General features: G+C 55.3%; 2 protein-coding genes across 2 annotated transcripts; both read right to left on the bottom strand.

Annotated features, from left to right (window-relative positions):
- Window positions 1-4972: 4972 nt before the first annotated feature.
- On the bottom strand, window positions 4973-13923 carry VOLCADRAFT_85795 (uncharacterized protein; the record flags this gene model as incomplete). The annotated part of the gene is made up of 16 exons (XM_002945585.1): window positions 4973-5011; window positions 5197-5368; window positions 5599-5732; window positions 6138-6362; window positions 6627-6857; window positions 7303-7656; window positions 8769-8870; window positions 9086-9256; window positions 9901-9954; window positions 10183-10303; window positions 11004-11227; window positions 11306-11464; window positions 12407-12545; window positions 12664-12981; window positions 13241-13365; window positions 13864-13923. 16 exons carry the CDS (start codon window positions 13921-13923, stop codon window positions 4973-4975), a joined length of 2628 nt encoding a protein of 875 aa, XP_002945631.1.
- A 3297-nt stretch (window positions 13924-17220) lies between these two features.
- On the bottom strand, window positions 17221-20974 carry use1 (Qc-SNARE, USE1 family; the record flags this gene model as incomplete). Its single annotated transcript, XM_002945584.1, has 7 exons — window positions 17221-17524; window positions 17839-18039; window positions 18237-18356; window positions 18736-18927; window positions 19342-19400; window positions 19853-20072; window positions 20874-20974. 7 exons carry the CDS (start codon window positions 20972-20974, stop codon window positions 17221-17223), a joined length of 1197 nt encoding a protein of 398 aa, XP_002945630.1.
- Window positions 20975-21603: the final 629 nt, after the last annotated feature.

Genomic DNA, 21603 nt, shown 5'->3' with positions numbered 1-21603 from the left:
GATGACCAGCAGAGGCATCCACTGACAAATTGGCTGAAGCTGGTCCTAAGTGAATGGGTGCGGAACAATGCTTTGCTTGGATGTCCGCCCACCAGTCGCGGTCCCGGCGTGAAGCGCGAGAGGCACGCGCACGACCTGACCAACGCGCCGGTCAGCTAAAACATTATGGAGGTTGCGAAGAAGCAATGAAGTGAAAATAAATGCTAACCGAGCACTATGAGCAAACCCGCAAAAATGAGCAACATAACGCTTCCGAACCATCCGCCGAGCCTTCTTGTTAGCTGTGATCCGAAGCCCAACCGCCAAACGCTTCCGCTTCAATAGCTTCTCCTTGTAACCTCGCAAAAAAACCCTTTACTGTATTAACCGCGATGCCTAGGTGTTGTAACGACTGGACAGGTTCCCAAACACATTAAGAAAGACGAAAAGACAGGTCTCCACCCGGGAGCAGGCCGCCGCTTGCGCAGCTTGGATTAAGCAAGTCCTCGCCGTCTTGGGCATTATTTCCTTTCATCCTGTTTGGGCCGTATATGAACCGTATATGAACCGTACTTGGACCGTACTTGGACCGTATTTGGACCGTATTTGGACGATTTCCTGTTCATGTTCGGAACGCAAACAGGAATCGTCCATATACGGTCCAAGTACATACACAAATGCCGCCCAAATACGCACGTCCACGGACAGACGGGTAGAATTCATGGGGGGGTGCAGGGGGAGGTGTGCGATGCTTCCCACGCCGTGCAGCAGCACGGGATCCCGCCAGGATGCAACGAGATTACGCATGATTCTTGTGTCGTAGTACGGGCTGTTCAACCAACCATAAGGCAAGGCGTTTATATTGTACAAGGCTCCACAGGTATGGAGCGTGAAGAAACAACAATCTGCTATGAATGCAAACAGGACTATGTGTGGTAAAATGCAACCTGCATGTCCGCCTTCATACTCACCTGCCGCACAACCTTCCGCGTCTTGTAGCTGCACCGATAGCCCTTCTGGGCTATGTCCATGTGCTTGAGCTTGACAACCATACGCCAATTTTGCGCTCCCGGTGTAGGAAACTAGGACACATTGCAGACATGCTGCGGGACATCTCCTTCTTCCACGTGGGCAAATGGCGCCCAAAGTGGCCCCCTATGGTTCCCCTTCCAGAGACCACCAGCGCTGTTGTTGCTGCGAAGTAGGGAGAGCCGTGAGGTCGAAGGCGGGTGGATTGCGCCCTCCTACGGTCTCGAAGTAAGGACTCGAACGGAACCCATTCCGATAGTGTAAGCAGCGATTGTCAGTCCCAATAGCCTTCCAGGCTGGGCTGGGCTGGGCTGGGCTGGGCTGGGCTGGGCTGGGCTGGGCTGGGTTGGGTTGGGCTGTCAGCGAAAGTTTACATGCTTGTTTCGCCCGATTGGGACTTGGAATGCCTATGCTTAAATGGGTTTGAATGGATGCCTGATGCGTGTGAGCCGTATACCTAAAACCGCAGCGTAACCAGCTCAGAACTCGAAAACCAGAAACGAGCTTTATATCAACATGTAGGTTTTTTCAAGCCTACGTTCTGTTCCAAACCACGTGAGCCTGGGGTATCCAACTCCAAATCGGGTGAAACAATATTGTACGTGTCCAAAGTGAAAAGACCTATATGTAGCTCATATATGTAGCTCGGGCTTCTTGAGTTCTGAGCTGGTTACGCTTCGTTTTTAGGTATACAGCTCAGACGCATCAGGCTTACAGGATGAAGACCCACCATTGAGAAACTCTAAAATCAAATAATCCTATTCGGGGGCGTATTTTTTCCTGTACCTGATGTTGATACCACCTGCTGCAGCGATACTGCTGATGGCTGTTGGAGCACAGGCTGAGTCCAAAACAGGACCACAATCGACGTGATAGGGCCAGCGGCAATTTTTGGCAATTTCGAAGTTTCAAATCTCGGAGGCAGCAGTGCTCTTAATGGCCTTCATTTGCTTCCCGATGCCTAATTCCAGGCGAAGAGTGGGGAATGCAGACTAGGCTGAACTTAAGTGTCCAACACGCCTGTATCTTTTTTGATGTAACAGGACGTATCCTTCGCACCAGTTGCCGAGCCCAGCAGCACTGCGAGTGAATTGCATGCGTGTATGTCGAATGCTGCCATATCTTTTCGTTATCCGGGCCGTCCTACTCCGGAGAGGACATCCAGTTGGCAGCAGGGTGGGTGTCCAGCAGGTGTGGAAATGCCACGGACGCGGAATGGAGTCATCTTCCAAAGGGTGCCGTGCGTTCGATGCATGCATATAACGACCCCCTGCAAGAAACTGCCATTCAGGTGACCTCTGGCGCATCATGAGGGTCCTGACGCAACGCAGCCACTCTACGAACCGAAATAATGCCAGGTACTCGGTACCGGCAGCTCAGGCAGCTCAGGTTTATTGATGGAAGGCTGGTGGATGAATGTACGTACGGACTGAGGGATGCACACACCTTGGCAAGGTGCGCAAGCCAGCAGACTTTACATCTCATGCTCGGCAGCCGAAGCAACAAGCTTGCGCAATATCGATAGGTTCCCGTGTCTACCGTGACCAATGCCCTTCTGTCACTGCGCCAAGTCGTGCTGCCTTCACGGCATGCCCCTTCCATGGAGACATCACGCAATGGCGCACGACCTGGCAGGTGAAACCCTTCAAGACGACCCGGATCCCTGCAGCCAGGCGACGGCACAGTACCAACCAATATGGCACGACATTGCACAACCCCCCGAGCCGTGTGCTCTCCGAATATGGCCGCCGCCCCCACCGTTACCGTCGGAATAATCGGATGCTATCCGTCACAGCCACCGGCGGACGGGTTGGCATCCAGAGACCCTATTTGGCCCCCCTTCTGCGTATGACACATCCTCCTGACATACTACATGATGGTAACCGCCCAGGTTCATCCGTCGCACGACAACGGCACAAGCTTTCGCAAAGATAACAAAAACAACTCCAGTAACATAACCGAGTATCAACGAACGGCGCGAGGCAGCCTGAATGAAAGAAAAGTCGATTTCCCCACATAGTTCCCTACATCAATTGCAACGATCAGGGAGTTGGCAAGTGAAATAACTCATTCAGACACCGACAATTGGGTTTTGTTTGGCAACATGTATGGACACTGCACCCGTGCGTGCCGAAAGACAGTACGCATGCTAACACAGTCACGACACGACAGCATATCCGTACGACCTCCACCGTCCCGTTCCCTCGTGGTTCGTTTCAAGGCTGCATCACACGTTACCCGCCACGTGGCTGCAATAGCGCAGCCAAGAATGTTCCAATGAGACCTCCATACCGTTTTAAACTCATACATCGGACGTTACCCGTATACCTTGAAATCCGCATTGAGCATGCTCGCTTCTGTAGTTCCAAAAGTGGCTGGAAGAGCTCCGTAATATCATCACCACGTTGTTCCCACCGCGGGAGGGGAATCTGCAACCCTTGTCAGCGTCATTTTCAATTCCCCATTTTACGAAATCCGCGACGCGACAGGCCCCGACGCTACGTCACACGCCAAACGCCTAGGTGCAAGCAGCAAGGAGCACAAGCAGGCCGGGCAAGGCAGGAAAGAGACGAACAGGCAGCCAGGCAGACGAACTGGGCGCATGGAGCGGAAAGACAGATAAAGCAAGCACGTTCACGCATACGCACAAGCAGGTGGCACGTTCACGCGTTCACGTTGCCCGGTGCGCGAAACCCGTAAAAGCACAGCGATTGCGCCTCCCAACGCCTTCGGTGTCAAAACCAAGATGGGTTATGTTGCACGCCGGGATTCGCCGCCCAGCCCAGCCCTGCATCATCGCGTCCCTTCCCTACCCAGGACGCACAACCTTTTATCCCTGTAGAGCTATTGAACATGCTCCATCAAATGTGTCTTGTCAGATCCCAGCCGTTGCCTTGACAAAACATCGTGCAAGCGGTAATGTCAATCCCATCTTAGCGCCTATACCATTAAGTGTGATGAACTGTAATGAACTTTGGACTGAATCATGACCCCACCCCGTGTTTTAAGCCATTCAATCAGTAGGCATATCAGTACTGGCCTTACATGAGCGCCTCTACACACATCTGCTACTGGTCCTCGCCATGCCGCATGCAAGCGCAACTAAATCCCTGCATGGGGAACCCAAGCCAGCATTTCTTCCTCCTCCCCGGCCTCTTCCTTTCCTTCTCGGCCTTCAGGCCAAAACGCAACGCACATATCTGCCGCTATTGACCGAGCGTTTCAACCCACCCTTGCCACGTGCCCCAGTTTCACCGCCTCCACAGCGGCCAACCTTCCCCAAGAGAAACAGCCTCGACCCGTTCCGATGACCTTCCAGAACGAAGGCAAAGGGGCGATGGCTAAGCGGCACAAGAAATTAACAGCGAAACAACCAGGTGCAAGCCGGACCGCCTGTCAAAGCCGGCTCCTCCCTGCACACACCCCACTGCGCAGTGGCACGGAGAAGGAAATTGGGCGGATACATGAAAAACTCCAGTGCAGTCCAGCCCCTGGCGCATCGCCCGACTGACCGGCAGGGCCCGTGAACACTCAGTCCAGAAACGCAGAGACACAGGTCATTTGCCTGTGGGCTAGCACACGCGCCGTATGGCATTATTGGACATCGGCTGCGGCTGTCGTCATCCGCACTTAGCGATACCGAAACTCTTCGCTTTTACTGCAGCACGTCACAAAACCCACCAACAACCATTGCATCTGTATGCATACAAATGTTTTACATGCTCAACATGGGGAGAACATCAATAGCAACTGATCGATGATATGGAAGCCGGAAGACAATGTCACCAGTGACAAGGGAGCGCTTCACTCCTTGTTCACACGGTCGGCGCTGGTGCTGCCGGCCACTGCTGCTGATGTTCTGCTGCTTCTACTGCTGGTGGCGCTGGCGCTGGTCCCGCGGTACTGCTGGGGCATTGGACTCGCCGATATATGTGCAGCCGTGCCCACAGCCACGCCTGCCTAGCTAGAGGATATGGAGCGGGAACTCGTTGTCGGCCGCATCCTGAACAAGAGCGACGAAAAAGGAGAGAAGTCGGAGCTCATAAGAGCTGAGTTGCGCGCAGCGCGCGAGAGCTTGTGCGTGGGGGCACGGGTGCGAAAAGAGACTCATTTCTTCCCTTAGTGTAAGGGTCTGCGGTTTGAACCTACACACAGCTAGCCTCTTGTAGCAACCCCACCACGCCCCACCTGCAGGTACTCTGGGTACACGGGCAGCCTAGCCGCAGACGATGACAACGTCAATAACGACTCGCGGCCCATGAGCTCGTGATCCTTGAGCATCTCATGAATGCGATCCATCACCTGTCGGAACGTGGGACGCAACCGCCGGTCGCCCTGCCAGCAGCGCTGGGCCAGCTCCCTGGGGAAGAAAGGAGGAAAATAGGTATGGGAGAGCCTTGGAAGGGTGTGCACATGCACGCATGCGCGCCATACGTTCGTACGTGTCTGATGCGTGGTCCGGCCCGTTTCAATTCAATGCCTAGGCCCCCGAACGCGGCTTGTTTGCGCAGGCAAGACAGGATAGCCTAGACAATACAGGGAATAAGGACAAGGGGGTGGAATACAGATATTCCGCGCCTCCTTGCTTACTTGAACGAGGGGTGCGTGGAGGAGGGGAACTCGGGCCGCAGCCCCTCTTTAGACACCTTGACCGCAACGTCAATGGTACGATAACCCGTGTACGGCCGAAGTCCGGTATACAGCTCCCACATCATGATCCCAAACTGCTCAACACAGGGAAACACGCGGGGAAGAGGGCTTGGGTGAATGGAAAACGAGGAGAGGGTAAGGGCCCTTACAGCTATCATGCAGCAAGGACTGGGGGAGAGGCTCTACTTCATGTGACCAAGGTAGAAGCAGCGGGGCGGCGGTGTTACGTAGTGTCAACAGCACGTGCAATCACCCGCAACATCCCCCTACGTCTCACCCATCTTCCAGGATTCAGCCTCCATTACTTCAGATATGCACCAGGCCCTCCAAGCTAGAGTGTATCAATAACCAGGACAATCCAACTACGAGCCTGGTGCCTATTACTCACCCCAAACGCTCCTCCTGCCTGACATACCCTTCCTTTTCCCTTCACGTCCACCTCCATTCCACCCGCAATCACACACTAGAGCAACACCCACCGCATACACGTCCACTGCCTTAGTGAGTTTCCCGTTGGGCTGCATGGCCTCGGGTGCAAGGTGGGTGATGGTACCCTCCGCGTGCTTGTTAAAGTAGCTGTTGTCCGACACGATATTGGACAGCCCAAAGTCCGCAACCTGCGTAAAGCACGATTCATGGTCTCCCTCTAAATACTCAAGACGGAAGCAGACCAGATCAGAGGGGAGAAGGCCAGAACAGCACTTCTGAAAGACGGAGGGGTTCATTTCCCCGAGTCAGGCATTTTATTGTTGTTGGCCAAAACCTTGATCTTCGTGTGGGTCGCGGCATACCTTAACAACCCGACGCACCTGACATCTTTGTTGCCAGGGGCCCACAGCATCTGCAATGCCATCTCCCAAAGGTGCCCCGGCGACAACGCTAAGCTACATGGCTAAACGCTAGATGCCACAAGGCAACCTGCAAGCAAAGAAGGCTCTAAGAAGCCCCACCCTCTACTCGTCACTCACTTTGCAGTTGAATCCCCGACTGTCAATGGTGGACGACTTGAGCAGCACGTTCTCGGGCTTGAGGTCATAGTGCACGATGCCAATGGAGTGCAGGTAGTGCAGCGCCGACGCCACCTCCAGCAGGCAGTGCAGGATAGCCGGCATGGCCACCTTGCCGGCGTGGTGGCGTAGCAAGCTGGTGTTGAGCACATCCGCCAGGGAGCCCATGTCGCAATAGTCCATCACCAAAACCTGCAGATGGCCGCAGCCCACCACTTCCAGTGATCCACAGCCGCGAACGGGGTCAACGCCAGGTATTGCAACTAGGCTCACTAGGCTGAGCCGCCCGAATCTCCTATGGGCCCTTGCGCGGGGAGAGTACCAGGGGAGCCATCCCGCTGCAAATCCTGGCAAACCCTGTCCACACACCCTCAACGCCTGAGGATAACCACTATGTAGGCCGTACGTGTTTAGTCTTCAGACTCGTTCGCGCCCGCTGTGGTACTTCCCCGACTCCATCAGCCGTTAAACCCACGACGTTCCGTGCCCATGGTCATTGCTTAGGGGGTTGTTGTTCTGCCGTTCTGTCCTGACGCATCTGTGTTCCGTCGCCCGTTACCTCGCTCTCATCAGCCCCGAGCAAATGTCCTGATCCCGATCTTCCATGGATCGCAGCCCAGACATAATCCCCCCTCACCACCTGGCAATTCTGCTCTCCTGGCCGGTTGAGCTTGCCGCTGCCAGCCTCCTTGCCGCTGCCGCCGCCAAGCCCTCCACCCACGGCTCCGCCGCCTCCTGCAGCGCGGCCCCCGAGCCCGCCGCCACCGCCAGCAGCGGCCTCCTTTGCCTCTCGCTGGCTGGTCGGGTTGTTGTGCCCACGAACGAACTTGATGCAGTTAAGCGGCACATCGGCGTAGTAGGTGTGGATCTGAATGATGTTGGGGTGGCTGATGGAGGTGAGCAACGCCAACTCCAGCGCCCCGTTGAGGGAGCCGTTATCTACATCGCGGTCGCACACCACCTTTACCGCCGCCAGCTGACCCTTATAAATCTGCCGGGGAGTTGGGGAGTTAACGGCAAGGAGATAAAGTACAAGGTACACAGTAAGCCGACATGAAGGGGAGAGACAAAGACGAAGTGAAGGCCCGAACAAGGGCGGAGAGGTAGGAAAGCTGCTGGGGAGTTGACAACAGCCGTTCCTAACCTGCCAAAAGTGGATAGTCGCAACCGCTGCTGCGGCCATTGCTGCAGCAGCACAGGCACGCATGCCAGGTGTTGACGGGAATGCAGGCAAGTGGGTAGGCAGGCCGTATAGCGCAAAGATGCAGACCGGCAGGCAGGTAAGGCAAGGTGAGAGGGCGCCCAGCCAGGATGCCAGTGAGGCATGGTCAGCACCTGACAAGCACGCAATAAAATATCGCAGCAGCACGTGCGGCAATGAGCACCACCAGCTGCCACCAACAACCCAGATAGACTAGGGACCGATAACTCATCCAGACACCATTGTGCTATCCCGTCAACGTGTTCAGCCGGGGTCCTGCAACGGGGTACCTGAAAGTAACTGAAACGTTCTAGCCTGTTGAGGCCGTCTCCAAAAGCGTTCCTGTCGACCTGACCTTTTCCTTCGGACATCTTCGAAAACCTCCTAGGCAGCCTTCGAGAAGTAGTTTCGCTGACCATGGCAGTGATAGAGTGCTAAAGTTCGCTGACTTTTAACGTGTCAAAGCTATTTCTTAGGGCCTGGGACGCAATTATTCAGGCAAGGATGTTTAACCCAGAACCCAAACCATTATTAAAGCCGGTTATTGCCTGCCCTGCAAATGACCACATGAAGACACACACGACTTGTCTTGGCTGTTGTCTGGTGAGCACCTTAAAATCTGTCGGCCTGGAAGGCCTTGCTTACGAGGTGTAAGCAGGTCGTGCAGGACAAACGACTCAGCCAGTCTTTCTCGTTCTTCCGAGATGGGAACATTTGTGTTAAGAAGAATAGTCGCCACACTCTGCACATGGCTGAACCATTGGGCGTTTTCGAAATTCAGCCGTGTACAACCCTATCCAGCAAAACCGGGATAACCTCAAAAATGTCAGGAACGAACTCTCTTGGAGTCCAGCCCCCACGCCAACAATGCCGTTGTGGTTCCCGGTGCCGCCGCCACTCACCGCCCGATACACGGTGCCGTAACCTCCCCGCCCCAACTCGTCATAAACCTCCAGGTCCTCTAGCAGGTTGTTCGGCCCTGGATCCGGGTGCCCCTTGTAAACCTGGGCCACAGGGGAAGGGTAACGTCGCAGAGATTGACACGTGGCCAACGCGCGATAGGAAAGCCAGCACCTGAAATACTTACGACCGAGCATGCACGGTGATGAGGCTTCGTAACGAATGTGTGATTGAAATACCAAGTGAGGACGCTGCCCTTGGAAGAGGCATGCAGACTATGCGAGGTCCAGGCGACCTCAAAAACACGCAACTGTCCCACCTTTGCCAGCTGCCTCCTAATCTGCTCTTGCAGCTCCGCAATCAGCGCGTCCTTCTCGGGCCTTGTGCCCAGCACCAGGTCCTTGGTGGACTCCAGGGTGGCGCTGTCGCTGGTAGCCAGCTCGTCCTTGGCCATAGTGCCCGTGGCGGAGAGACACTCGAACTTGCAGCTCTGGATGTGGGGAGCAGGTTATGGGGAAGCGGACAGAGGGCGTGGGGAACAACTGTCAAGACCCGCTGGGGCAAGGACACAAAGGAGGGGAAGGGTACGTACGCTGCACCTTGAGATACAATATTAACTTCATAAACAAAGCTGCGTTGAACTCACATGAGGTGGCGAGGAAGAGTTCATTCGGCTGAGTGGGACGGTGCTGCCAAATGGAGGACTGGGCGCAGGAGAGGGTTAGAGCAGTCCCGGAGCATCGCCGGAAGCAAACAGGACATCCGCAAACTACCTCTCTGTTCCTTGTGGATCAGTATTTCCACTCTGATGACTCGCCTTGCGTACCCCCTTTGTCGCTGCAACCAGCGGCCTCCCCTTCCCATCCCTAGAAGTGCTCCAACAACAACCCGAACGCAGCCACCCAGAACAGTCCCCGTGACCGACAGGCATCACGGCTACCCGCAACTTCCCACCAGCAACTCGACAGGGCCCCAGCAGACGTGCTTGCTAGAACCTGTGCCCGGCCCATACCAGCCACATCCACACCATACCTCCCAGCTCATACCTCCGCATGCACCGGTGCGCCGAAAGGCCCCCAGTAGGTCTCACCGGCTTAGCGCTCGTCAACCAGGAGTACGGCATCGCGGACTTACACAGCCCTGCTTGTATACAGCACCATTCGGACTTCCACATAACGTCCACCAGACCTGAGACCGACCAACAGTGAAAGCACAGACAAGCAACCGCCCCAAAACCCCAGCGCCTACCCGCACCCTAACCTCCTACCGCAATCGTACGCAAACCATCGGCTACACGCACCCGACAACCACAACCTAAACCAATACACAGGTCCGCAGCACTCCCCTTTTTTCCTAACTACCCATCATCACATTGTCAGTTATCAGCCCCACTCCCGAGCCTCACTCCAGGCGCACCTCGCTGACTTCTATGAGCTTCTTGCTGAGCTCCGCATACAGCTTTTGCTGTAACGTGGGCACCATGAGCTTCACAAGGTCCATCAGCTCGCGACGCACCATGCCGAAATCCGTAGCGGTCCTGCAGGCAATGGGGTTCGCCACAGCTAAGAGTGCCGGCTAGGACAGGGAAACGCAGCGGGTTGCAATGTAAGGAAACATAGTCGCAAACCCAGGACAGGATGCGACATCGGTCAGGAAACAACACATCCAGAGAGGGTCACGTGCCGCGGAGGGTCACCACATGCAGCGATGAGGACAGTGTTGACTTGACACAGAAGGGGTCTGGGCGCATGTAGAGCCGTACACCAAATGATCACGCCACCAAGGCCACCTAGGCTATCCGCATCCGGCGTAGATGATCCCGGCTCCCAAGCCCTCCAGCTCCTTTGTTATCCGTTTCAGAGGCCAATCACAGTTCAATGCCTTGTGATGGCCCTTGTCTTTGTGGCCCTCGACGCCCAGTCCCACTGCTACTGCACGTCAGTAATCCTTCCACCGCCTGCACACTGCAGCATCAAGTACATAACAGCCGCCTCACACGCCTCCTCTCCCTCCCTTTCTAAGCGATGTTTTCGAAAAACTCCAGTGCCTCGTCCAATGCCCCAGCCTACCTGCCTCGCTGCGCTTAGCCCAAGCTGCACCACATCTGTGCCTTTGGTTTGGCTTTGACCTGTCTTGCCGTAACCTCCCAACAGCATCACCACCACTACTATCATTCCCACGTAACCTCCCTTGATGCCGATTCCTCCAACACATTGCCATGTGTGTATCCATCCTACCTAGAGATCGCATATAGGCCCCCAATCCGCGCCGCATCGGGTGCCACCAGTGGCAGGACCATGGCGCTGGCGGGCGAGCGCCCTTCCAGCTTGTACAGAATTGCCACGTCAGCGCCAGTCTTGTACAGCCGCAGGTAGCGGCGCATGTTGGCCACTTTCATCACCTGGCCCGTCGCAAGAGCGTTTTCCAGCAGCGTCTCGCTCGACATGAAGCCATGCATCGCCTGCAAAGAGCGGACACGTGTGGGTAGGTTCAAGTCTTTGCCACACTGAGGGTTCCCATCCACAGAAGGGGCCCTCACCACGCGCTCCCTGTAGTCAGGCGATCTGCGCTCCCCCATTGCCGTCTCCATCACCAACTCGTGGCTCAGCGCAAACATAATTGCGCACGGTCTACCCGGCAGAACCAATGCAATGTAGAAGGATAGGTCTTGCAGCGCATCGAAGATGCCCGTCAGGCCCTGGAAATGACAGCAGCAGCCAGGGAGCAACGGCGGATTCAGCCTCGCAATGGCCGGCATCACAGGAAGGCCCATACATTTGGGAAGGGTTGCTGCATGCAGCTGCGAGCTGTCCAAAGGCGTAAATATTCCCTTGAATGGGCATCCCAGATGCAGCATGGGCGGATGCCCAGCGCCGAGGGTGTCAGGGCAAGTTGGAACGCAGCTTGCGCCCCGCTCTCAGGCGTCTTCGCGTATGGAATGCACTGCCGGGCGTGAATGCACAGACCGCAGCCAAGACCAACAAAAGAACACGCGCTTATAACACTTTTTTAACTTCCGCTTTACGGAACCCGCAGTCCCTTCTTCACGTGGGCACACGCGGGCGGCACACGTAGGTTGGACAACTCGCAACACCATGACGGTAAAGCATACACGCGTGTCCTGTGTACGTGCACACTCTTAGTCAGATTCCTAGTCCTGGTGCCCTATTGTATTGACCCCGTGCAGCCATGTAACAGGAGCTCGTAACTACTGTGCAAAGTCCATCCAGCAGCCCGGGGCCTAGACTACTTGCGATTTGCCCCTCCCTGCCAACACCCTTGTGCTAGTGCAACCGCCAAGGCGTCCTAGCAGTCTTCTAAAATAGCCCATTTTCCATAGAGCCGAAGGGTAGTCGCACACGACTTGCCGATTGCCGTTTGCAGTGAATCCCAGGGAAAATAAAGAAAGCGGCTCTTTGTTACTGATTGGACGGCCCATATGTGCTTCTTACCCAATATCCCGCATAGACATGTAATTCCCCCGTTAGGGCCCCCATCAGCTTTAAGGCCCATTTCTGCCCCGGAAAACTGGCATCATGCTATGCAGGCGGCCTTCATCGCGGGCTTTGCAACATTATCCGCCCGGGCCAACGGAACATTGAACATTGCACATCCCTGGCATGTCGATTTCCCCACCCACCTTGAGAATTGCTATGCTCAGCTGCTCAACCGTCTCCTGCTTTGCAATGCTCTGTAACCAGCTGATTTTGGATCGCAGGTGTGCGTCATGAAAATGCTGCGCCAGCACGGCAGCCAGTAGCCGCAGCTGAAGGCCCCACCTACCACCACACGAAGACCCCGAGGGGAAATGGGTTTAGTACTGCGGGCCCGATCGCCGGGGCAAGCCACCTCGAGGGAAGCAGAATAAATAAAGTTGCTTTGACCAGCGGGACTTACCAGTGTTTCTGTTCATCCACTTCTATGACGAGGGCGACGTTCAGAACGCCAACGAGCTGGCCCCCAACCTTAATTGGAACTGCCAGGAATGATTTAAGCTTTTGCATTTTGAACAGACACTTCCAGTCCTCTGGGAGCTCATTTGCGTTGTGCTCGCCCGCCGCCCAGAAGCAAGCTGTGCCCTCAGAAAGGACGCGCTGGACAGAGCAATGGGAACTATCCACATTTAGAAGATAGTGTTTCGGGAGGAAATCCGATCCAACACCCGATGCTGTGAGGACCATGAAGACTTGCTCATCTTCGCTGACCACAGAGATGCTGCGCGACGGAGTAGGAAACTGTTACACATAAATGACGGTGAACACCTTGCAGTTAATTCTCACCTCGCAAACTGCACGTAGCTTTCACCGACCAAAAGACTTGTAAAAGCCTCGACCTTTTCGACTGCAGTGCCTTCAATCACCGAGAGAGACTCGATAAGCTGGGTGCCCTGTACATGCAATCACTAGGTGTCAAAAAGAACACACGCGCGGACAGAGCTGAGACAAGCCGTAACAATCATGCCCTTTCCACACACCTTGTCAACAGCAGAAAGCGTGTGCTTATTTGTAGTAACCTTTCGACCAGAATTTGAGGCAGCAGGCCTATCGTGTACTGGCGTCGCAGCCCCATCGCGCTTGCCAGAGTCACCTCTGCTGCTTGCTGGGCCGGTCGGATGAGAGCCGCCGCCAGCATCGGCAGCAATCCCAGCTACGCAGCCATTCGGTGTCGAGAAGTGTACCTCGTTCCCCTTGTTAGCGGTGTTCAGATGACGGACGCCTTGGGCATTGCTCGCCTCGCACCCCGGAGGTTGAACAGCACCAGCAGGAATATTTGCAGAAGACGGGGACGAAGGCGTACTCAACAGGCAGCCCATGCGCTGTTTCACCCAAGGACATCGTCAATCGTCAGCTCAGCCCAAGCCACAGTTTCCTCAAGGAAAAAAAATCTAACTCGACGCATGTACAAATTTCATAAAACTTTTTACAAATGAAAATTACTATGTAACATAAGGTTCACGAGTTCGATAAGTGCGACGCCAAGCAGTCCGAAACAATCACTTTACAGTCGTTATACATCCATGTCCAGCAGGACGAGGCTAGGGTGCAGTTGCCGTTGGTTAGCTGAAAGAGTTGGATGATGTACAGCGACATGACGTACGGTGCACAGTGCCGCAGCGGTCAACACAGCCGCCTTAATCCAGGTGCGTTTCTGTTCCATTAATAATTTAGGTTTGGGTGTGGCTACAAAGAGCTCTGCATGTTCGAAAATATGTGGGAACAAAGGATGGCAACGTTGAAAGTGTACTAGTGGACACTGGACAGTATGGTGTTGCGGACTTGACAAACCTTTTTTCGCTTGTGTTATCTTGGTTTATGGGAACTAAGGGCCTGTTGGGCAAAGCTAGGCGTGTCCACCAGTGGGGAGCACGTTTGTGCCGTACAAACGGATTCGCCAACCCTGCTAACTCAAGAAACGCATCAGGTATCCCAAGCATGGGCTTCCATTCAGAGTTCCATGGGCTTCCGTCCAGGCAATCATGCACACTTTATGGTGATTGGCATAATGGGATGTCCCGGCTGTATCAAAAAGCTATCTGTGCAGTTGAGGTGGTTGGGGGATTGTTCATCAATAAAGGGCGCTACCTCCGTTATGGCAACTGCAAAGATCGCTCTGAGAACGGTATCTAGCTGTCCTGGCTACTGGCACCACCACGAGCGCTCCAGCACCGCTGCCGCCTCCAGTCCGCGGGAGCTCCCTCAGCGCTCAGTTCAATGCTTATTAATCAAAATCCTCATCAATTAGTCATCATTCGAACGAGGAATCTTTATGCTCGTGAGCGTGAAAAAAATACACTCTATCATTAAGCATACCAGCAGAAGTAATAGCAGTTTTCCAGTATTTTTAAGAGATGCTGTCCATAGCGCCGGCCGGCAGGATAGGCCGTACATTGAGATTGACGTAGGCAGCACGACCGCTGCTGCCGAGTTCAACCCCGCCCCGTACAGCGCCGACGTCAGTGCTGCTACTGCTGCTGCCGGATCGGCCCATGGAATTCCCCCATCTGTATCGGGGCCAAGGGTCTGGTGCCATAGCTACCGACGCGATGCCCGCCCTCCCTTCCGTACGCAAATGGGGCGCCGTACGGGACTCAGGCCCCGGCTTCGGTGTGGGGTATGACCCTTGGGTCGAAAACATGGACTGGCGCCAACCGATGTCTTCAGTGGCGACGGGGCCCCAAGCATCTGGTAGTGTGCAGAAGTTTATTGCCGTTTCGGCCGGCCTAAGGCGGGCGCAAGAGCTACCTGTTGTCGTCTAACTCTGTCCAACAAATGTAAGTAACATAAGTTAAAACAAGTACCTGCAAGGAAATTTCGCCGCTCCGACAGGTCTAGTGAACGAGCGAGCGAGCGAGCGAAAGAGGGAGGGGGAAAAGCCAGGATTGGGCAGGAGGGAGTTGAAAATATAGGCAGCCTTGGGCATCCATGCAGGAAATCAGTCTCCTGCGTCCATGTATGGGATTAGCGACTCTTGTTTTGTACTTTGTACGGTTTCCCAGACGTACTGTTTCGCAGTCGTGATCGATGCGCATCGTCGTTGCATGTTGCGTCCGTGAAAGACCTACAATCTAACCCTGGCTTTGCTGCAACATACTTCTTTGCCTTACGGCTTTGGGGCTATCGTTCATGGGTCGGTTTCTGCGGCATCTGTTGCTTCGGAAGGAAAGTGAGGACCAAATATGGATTATTCCGCCGATTATTATGCCTGTCATTGTTTCCTGGGCAATCCTGTGGTATGTGCCATTGCTACCATACGGTAAAATGGGTTCCGTATCACGCTTATGCTTTAGCACAGTACCAGTTTTTAGTAACGATTCCTAAGGTAAGATCTGTACTGCTTAACTCTGCCTGGGAGGTCATGACAGTTAACGGCGACAGTAAATTAAGCTTCGGAAGACCCTGCGGACGACCCTGCCGCGTTGGTACGGCCTCCGTACCAGACGCAACCCGTTATACGTTAAGGCTGAAGCGTAGGACGCCTCTCGTACCTTAAATAAAAAGAATGGCGAAGGCACTGACTTTATGGCCCATATACACAAGGTAACGTTATCCTGGTTACCGTGTAAAAACTTGCATGTTGTGCAATTATAGCATTTAACTGCGCCATCGGAAGTAGTCGCCATTTGTTGCGGAGGGCTCGAATTAGCTGTTGGAATTATAGTGGAACTAGATTATACGGGAAGTCCCGGTAAATTTAAGCCACCGTTGCACCAGGAACCAGGCAGCATATCCCAAGCAAGGTTCCTCAGCAACCGCTGAACTGCTCAACTGGCATTACATGCTACACAGCGCTTGGGTGCGGACAGCACTGGTGACCTGATCGGATCTTCGGTCTGTTTCCTGATCGGATTTTCGGTCTGTTTCCGTAGCCGGTAATTCATTTATCGTAATTCATAATACTGGCCGCACCGGTCGGTTGCATGAGCTTAACCGATACGTGGTAAAAGAATATGCCTGCTAGAAACGTTTTTTAGCGTTTAACGGTACGTCAATGTGTGCGCCTGACGCAATAACCGACATACCGTGATCGAACCAACATCGACAGTCAACACCTGCGAGACCACCGGTGCTAGACTGCAAGAAAGAAACCCTCGAACCCGTCACACCTCGTTGGCGGCCTCGAGGAACTTGCCCCATGCCCGACACTGAGTAAACCAATTATCCTGTTGAACATCTGAGGATTCAGTCGCTGTCAGTAGTTTAGTGAGGGTCATGCCCTTCAACCCTCCCACGCGGCTGCCATCGGCGTACTGCTGGCTGTGGTGAGCACTTCGTTTTCCAGGTCCGATACGAAGGCGAACCCAGGAAATTCCTTCCCAGTCGTTTCCAGCGCAAAACAGGACATGAGGCCGACAATTTCGGGGACATCCTCCGTCCGAAAAGGCACCACCAAGACGAGACCTAGACTTCCTGGAAGTTAAAAGTGTATATGTACTTGCATTTAGGCAAGCTAGATGGCCTGCCTTGCCGGTTGGCTAGCTGGCTGAGTGCTGAGGCGCTGCTCGGAGCACCTGCATGGGGCCCCCCGACTGCGGGGCGCGAATGACTGCCAATGGCGATACTCGTACGTAATTACGTACGGGATCACGGGAGCACATGGGCTCATCGGGACGGGGGCTCTATTGGCTACTTGTAAGAACCAGGCAGAAACTCGAGGGCGTGGCTTTCGCCGCAATGTCCGCCGCCCAACCCAACCTCCTCCTCCCTTATTCCGCTCCTTCTACATCCCTGCTCCCCTCATGGTTACGCGTCAAGGGAAAGAGATCTCCGCACCCTTGCCTTCTCTCTACCCTCTTCCTCGCTACTCTTCCCTCTCCCAACCGGCAGTTGAATTTGAGGGGTTAACATTTCTCCCAGGCTTCATGCTTTCTCGCATATGATTGCACACTCTCCAGTATATCTGCTCCTATCGTCGGTGGTTCTTCTTACCCTCTCTCCCTACCGATGCAACAACACCTCACAGCTCCCCATCGTGTTCGTGCCACGGCCCCGCCGCCCCACCCTGCGCTTGGTCCCAGTCTAACCCCCTCAAATCGTCACCGGCCACGGTGCCGTACGTGCCGCCAGCGCCAGCACCTGCAGCGCCACCAGCACCGCCAAGGAATGACCCCCACCAGCTCATCCATCCAGCAGGCGGGGCCCCAGCGGGTGCGGCCCGATATCCAACCAGGTGCGTGAACTTGATGTACACCACCATTGCGGTAAACACCATCCCCACTACCAGCATAATCATGCACGTGAAGCACAGTGTGCCGCCGGACCTGCGAATCCAGGGAGCACGTGGAGCAGTATAAGCTGGCGATAAAGGAGTGGTGGCGGCGGCGGCGGCGGCAGTGGTGACCGGGCCGCGGTGATCAGTGCAAACTTCTAAAAGACTGCAGAAATCGCCCGCTAATGTCCAAAAGCTACAAACAACTCAAGAAAATCCCTCAAACATCTGTATTTAGGAAGCACAGGAATCAGAACAGGGCGAAGCAGAGGCGTAGAGGGTTATAAGGGAAACCCGGCGTGGGCGTTATGAGGACTCGGACCCTGACGGTCCCGTGGACGCCGCGGTCCTGGCCGCCATCCTCACCTCTTGACCTGCCTCCCCGCCTCCGCTGCATTCAGCTTGGCAGCCACCAGGCTGTCCGTTAGGGCCGCATCCGTGACATCCAATAGCTTGCCCCGTTCGGCCACTGCCCCCGCCATGCCCATTGCGTTGGCCTTGAGTGCTGCCGTCAGCTCCACCAGCTCATCCGTCAGTAGTGCCTGGGCGGCCTCTGCCCCGCGAAGGCTGCAGGGGGAAAAAAAGGAAGGAACAGGCCCCATGTGGAGGTGTATTCAGGCGACGGAGCGTGGGCAAGGAGAGACCGCAAGGTTTTGTGATTGCCTTGTCCCTTTGCCGCCCATTTCCTCCCTCCTCCGTTGTCCTGGCTTGGCTTTCTTCCCTTTCATACTCCTAATCGCATACTTTCCCCCTCAACCTCTCACCGTTCGGATGCCGCCGAGCTGAGTCCCGCCACGTCAGCAGTAGCTGTACGGCCCGAGGTTCCGACACGGCCGCCGCCGCCAGCGCCGCCGCCGCCGCCAGCAGGCGTCGCCATCCCCGGTCTGCAGCCCGTGGGAGGGCCATCGTGGCGGGGGAGGCGGATTCGGATCTCCAGGACTAACATCAGAAAACATCAGCGAGCAGCTCTTGAGTGAATTGATTCCAATTAAATAATTCCTACAGAATGGGTGGTCTCTGGGCCTTTCGCGATTGGATCGACGGAACAACCGCATGGAGGAAGGCACAGGAATATTCTGGATGGAGCAAAATACGGACGAGAGCCCAGAGGGGAAGACGGGAAACACGAAACACGATTGGGAAAGTGACTGAACAAAAAGGGGAGCGGATGAGCAGAAATGCTTCTTGAGGGTACTGGGGATTGAAAAAGGTCAGGTGGATGGTGGAGGCTTTCCGGAGCCGCGTTTCACCGCGGCTCCTTACCTTGCTGCCGGCAGTGTGAAGTACGACAAAGGGGGCGCCGAATGGCTTGCGCTGCTGCTACTGCCGCCACCGGCGGCTATTGCCGTGCCGGTGATAAGATTCTGGCAGTACGGCGGCAGTTGCACCTTGGGTACGGCAGCCGCAACTGCCTTAAGATGCGTATCGTACAGATCCAGCGTTGCTGCGTCCAATCTACGCCGTGCAATGGGCCGGGGAAGGCACAGGAACGGAATGCCAGTACACGGCCGTGCAGACAGCAATCAGTTAGATCGTTGGGAAATAAGTTGTTCGGTTGCACTCGGGCACTGGTGGAGCCGGGAGCCCGCAATACATAGAGATACACGGGTGCCGTGGTGGCGATGATGAGATGGTTAGGAGTGGAGGCGTGAAGACGGACCACAGAGCACAGACGAGTGATGCTGACATACCAGAGTTAGAAAGGTACTCTCCAGGAGGGGAGTGAAGGACGGGGAGCGCCGGTGGTGAAGTGGTGGTTACGCCTGGTGGCGACATCGCATGACAGGCGGGAAACATGCTTAAAATCGCACTCCCGCAGCCACCCACACACCCATGAACTCAATCATCCCCCCAGGTGCCCTGACTCACCCTAGGGCGTCCTGCTGGGCTCGGAGGTCTGCCAGCAGCTCCCGAAGCGTGTCCACGTACTGCCAGGACACCACCAACAAGAACGGCAAGATCAGCAGAATCAACATGACCACCACCACCACCAGCAGCAATGTGACATTAAGCATAAGGCGCAGTAGTCCCCACCAGCAGCCGCCACACTAGCAGGGGGCCCCGCAGGAGGCCTAGCGGTAGGAAAGGCCGTGGGGGAACGCGATGTGGCCGGCAAGGGGGGCACTTGCACCGGCCCACCCGGGGCGTTGCCGAGGCGGCGCGGGAAGGGGGGCGTAAGGAAAAGGGGGGAAATTTTTCCCCATCCCCATAGCCATTCGCTATCCCGTCAGTGTGGGAGCGATGTAAGGGGAATTGGGGTTAGCTTTAGGCAGAGCAATCCCAACATACGTAGCGAGAAATCCCCTTTTTGAGGCAGCGGCGCTTGATAGCGAGAAGCTGGAAAACAGTTTTTTCACGTTTACAGCTGTGGGGGACTTACGTGGCGCATCTTTAGCACTCGAGCGGCGATGTCCACGTCACCGCCGCCGCCACCGCTGACGGAGTCGCCGCTGCTTGCGCTGCTGGTGCCGGCAGCGCCCGTGGCGGCGGCCACTGCGCCGCGGCCATTGAGGCCATCCGCTAGGGCGCTTGCGCCGGAGCTGCCGCTGGCTGCTGCCACTGCGGCAGTTGCTGCTGAGGCATCCAGTGTTTTCAGGTGCCTGTGTTCGTGTATGGGAGTGCCATGGTGTCGTTGGGCTGTTTGGATTGTGTTGGGGTGTGTGAGGTTGTCCCGCCGGGTCAGCGGGGCCGTGGACAGGGATGCGGAGGAGCAAGGCAAGGGGAGCGAGTGGCGAAGATAGCGGAAGAAGAAATGAGAGGTGTGGAGTGGGAAGGTGGTAATTTGGGGGGCTGTGATGCCACGGGAAATATAAAAAGGAGAGACGCGCACACGACCCGAGGGGCATGAGGGCCACGAGGGCTTGATCATAAACAAAAGTCCTGCTATCTAGCTGTTGCTGCTGGGTGGCTGCTGTTGGGTGGCTGCTGTTGGGTGGCTGCTACTGCAGCTTATGGTCTATAATGCGGGCTGCGCCCCGGTGGGGGTGTGAGACGCTCGTGCAACGCTTGGTAACGCCGTGGGCCCTATAGGTGCGGATTGCGTTGCTGGTCTGGGTTAGATTGGACAACTGGCGGGGCATGCCGGCCGGTGCGGGGTCAGGTCGCAAGCGGAGTGGTAAGGTAAGGTAAGGTAAGGTGGACTACCGGTTCCACCCCCACCACCTCTATCGGAGGGGAGTGTATAGGCCACAGCTCAAGAAACGGAAGGCGTGGCGTTGAACCGGAGGCTGATCGGGGTTGGGGTTTCAGGCTGCCTGGAGTTGTGGCACTGTTTATGCATATGCATATACAGTCGTGGGTATACATGTGCGCAGCGTGTATGATGAGGCAGGGGGCCGGTTGGCTGGCGCTGCCCGTCAGCGTTCTTGATGTGGCCCGCGATCGCGCGTATTGGGCCTTACTTGAGGCAGCTTTCGAGCAGACGTCGGAAGGACACCTCCAACTGGCTGCCCTTTGGGGTCGGCAACCTGGTGCCTGGTTGTGCCGTCCGTGTTACAGCCATGCTACGTTGTATTTGTATGACAAGGTGGAAATATAATTAGGTAGTGGGTCTTTCCCTGGCCTTGACTCACGCAAGGCCTGGCCAGTCGGGGCGCTTAATTTTTAGGTCCGCATAAATCCTATATATACTATAAGTGTAACTATCTATGCACTTCCCTAAGTTAAATGAAAGGAGGGGTCAACCAACGTTCCGACCTGGCATATGATTCATGGACAGGGCCAACTAATTTCCAACAAGGTCTTTGATTGCATGTATCGCTCTGGCCCTATGCAAAATGTTTACTGCAAATTTATAACTGCTGGAAATCTTCTTCGCGTGAATTGCACCAGTAAATGGGTGTGACCAACAACCTTTGGACAGCTTGGCATTAAGCCAATGCTATCCCAACCGTCTGTTGATGATCCAAAAATGACATAAGGCATACGGGCATTTTCATGTCCTAATTCTTTTTCTTAAGGTGGGGAAACGAACGTTGTTACAGGCCTCTGTCCGCGCTGGCAAACAGACTTGGCGGCAGCAAATGCACGGCCAATGACCGTTGAACTGATAGCCAAACCTCTCGTGTGAGGATTACGGCCACTTCCCGAACTTGCACGGACCTTGACGACAGACAGTTAGGCCACTTTTGT

Source organism: Volvox carteri (assembly GCF_000143455.1).
Source record: "Volvox carteri f. nagariensis unplaced genomic scaffold VOLCAscaffold_1, whole genome shotgun sequence".
NCBI lineage: Eukaryota > Viridiplantae > Chlorophyta > Chlorophyceae > Chlamydomonadales > Volvocaceae > Volvox > Volvox carteri.
This window is presented reverse-complemented; position numbering and strand designations above follow the sequence as displayed.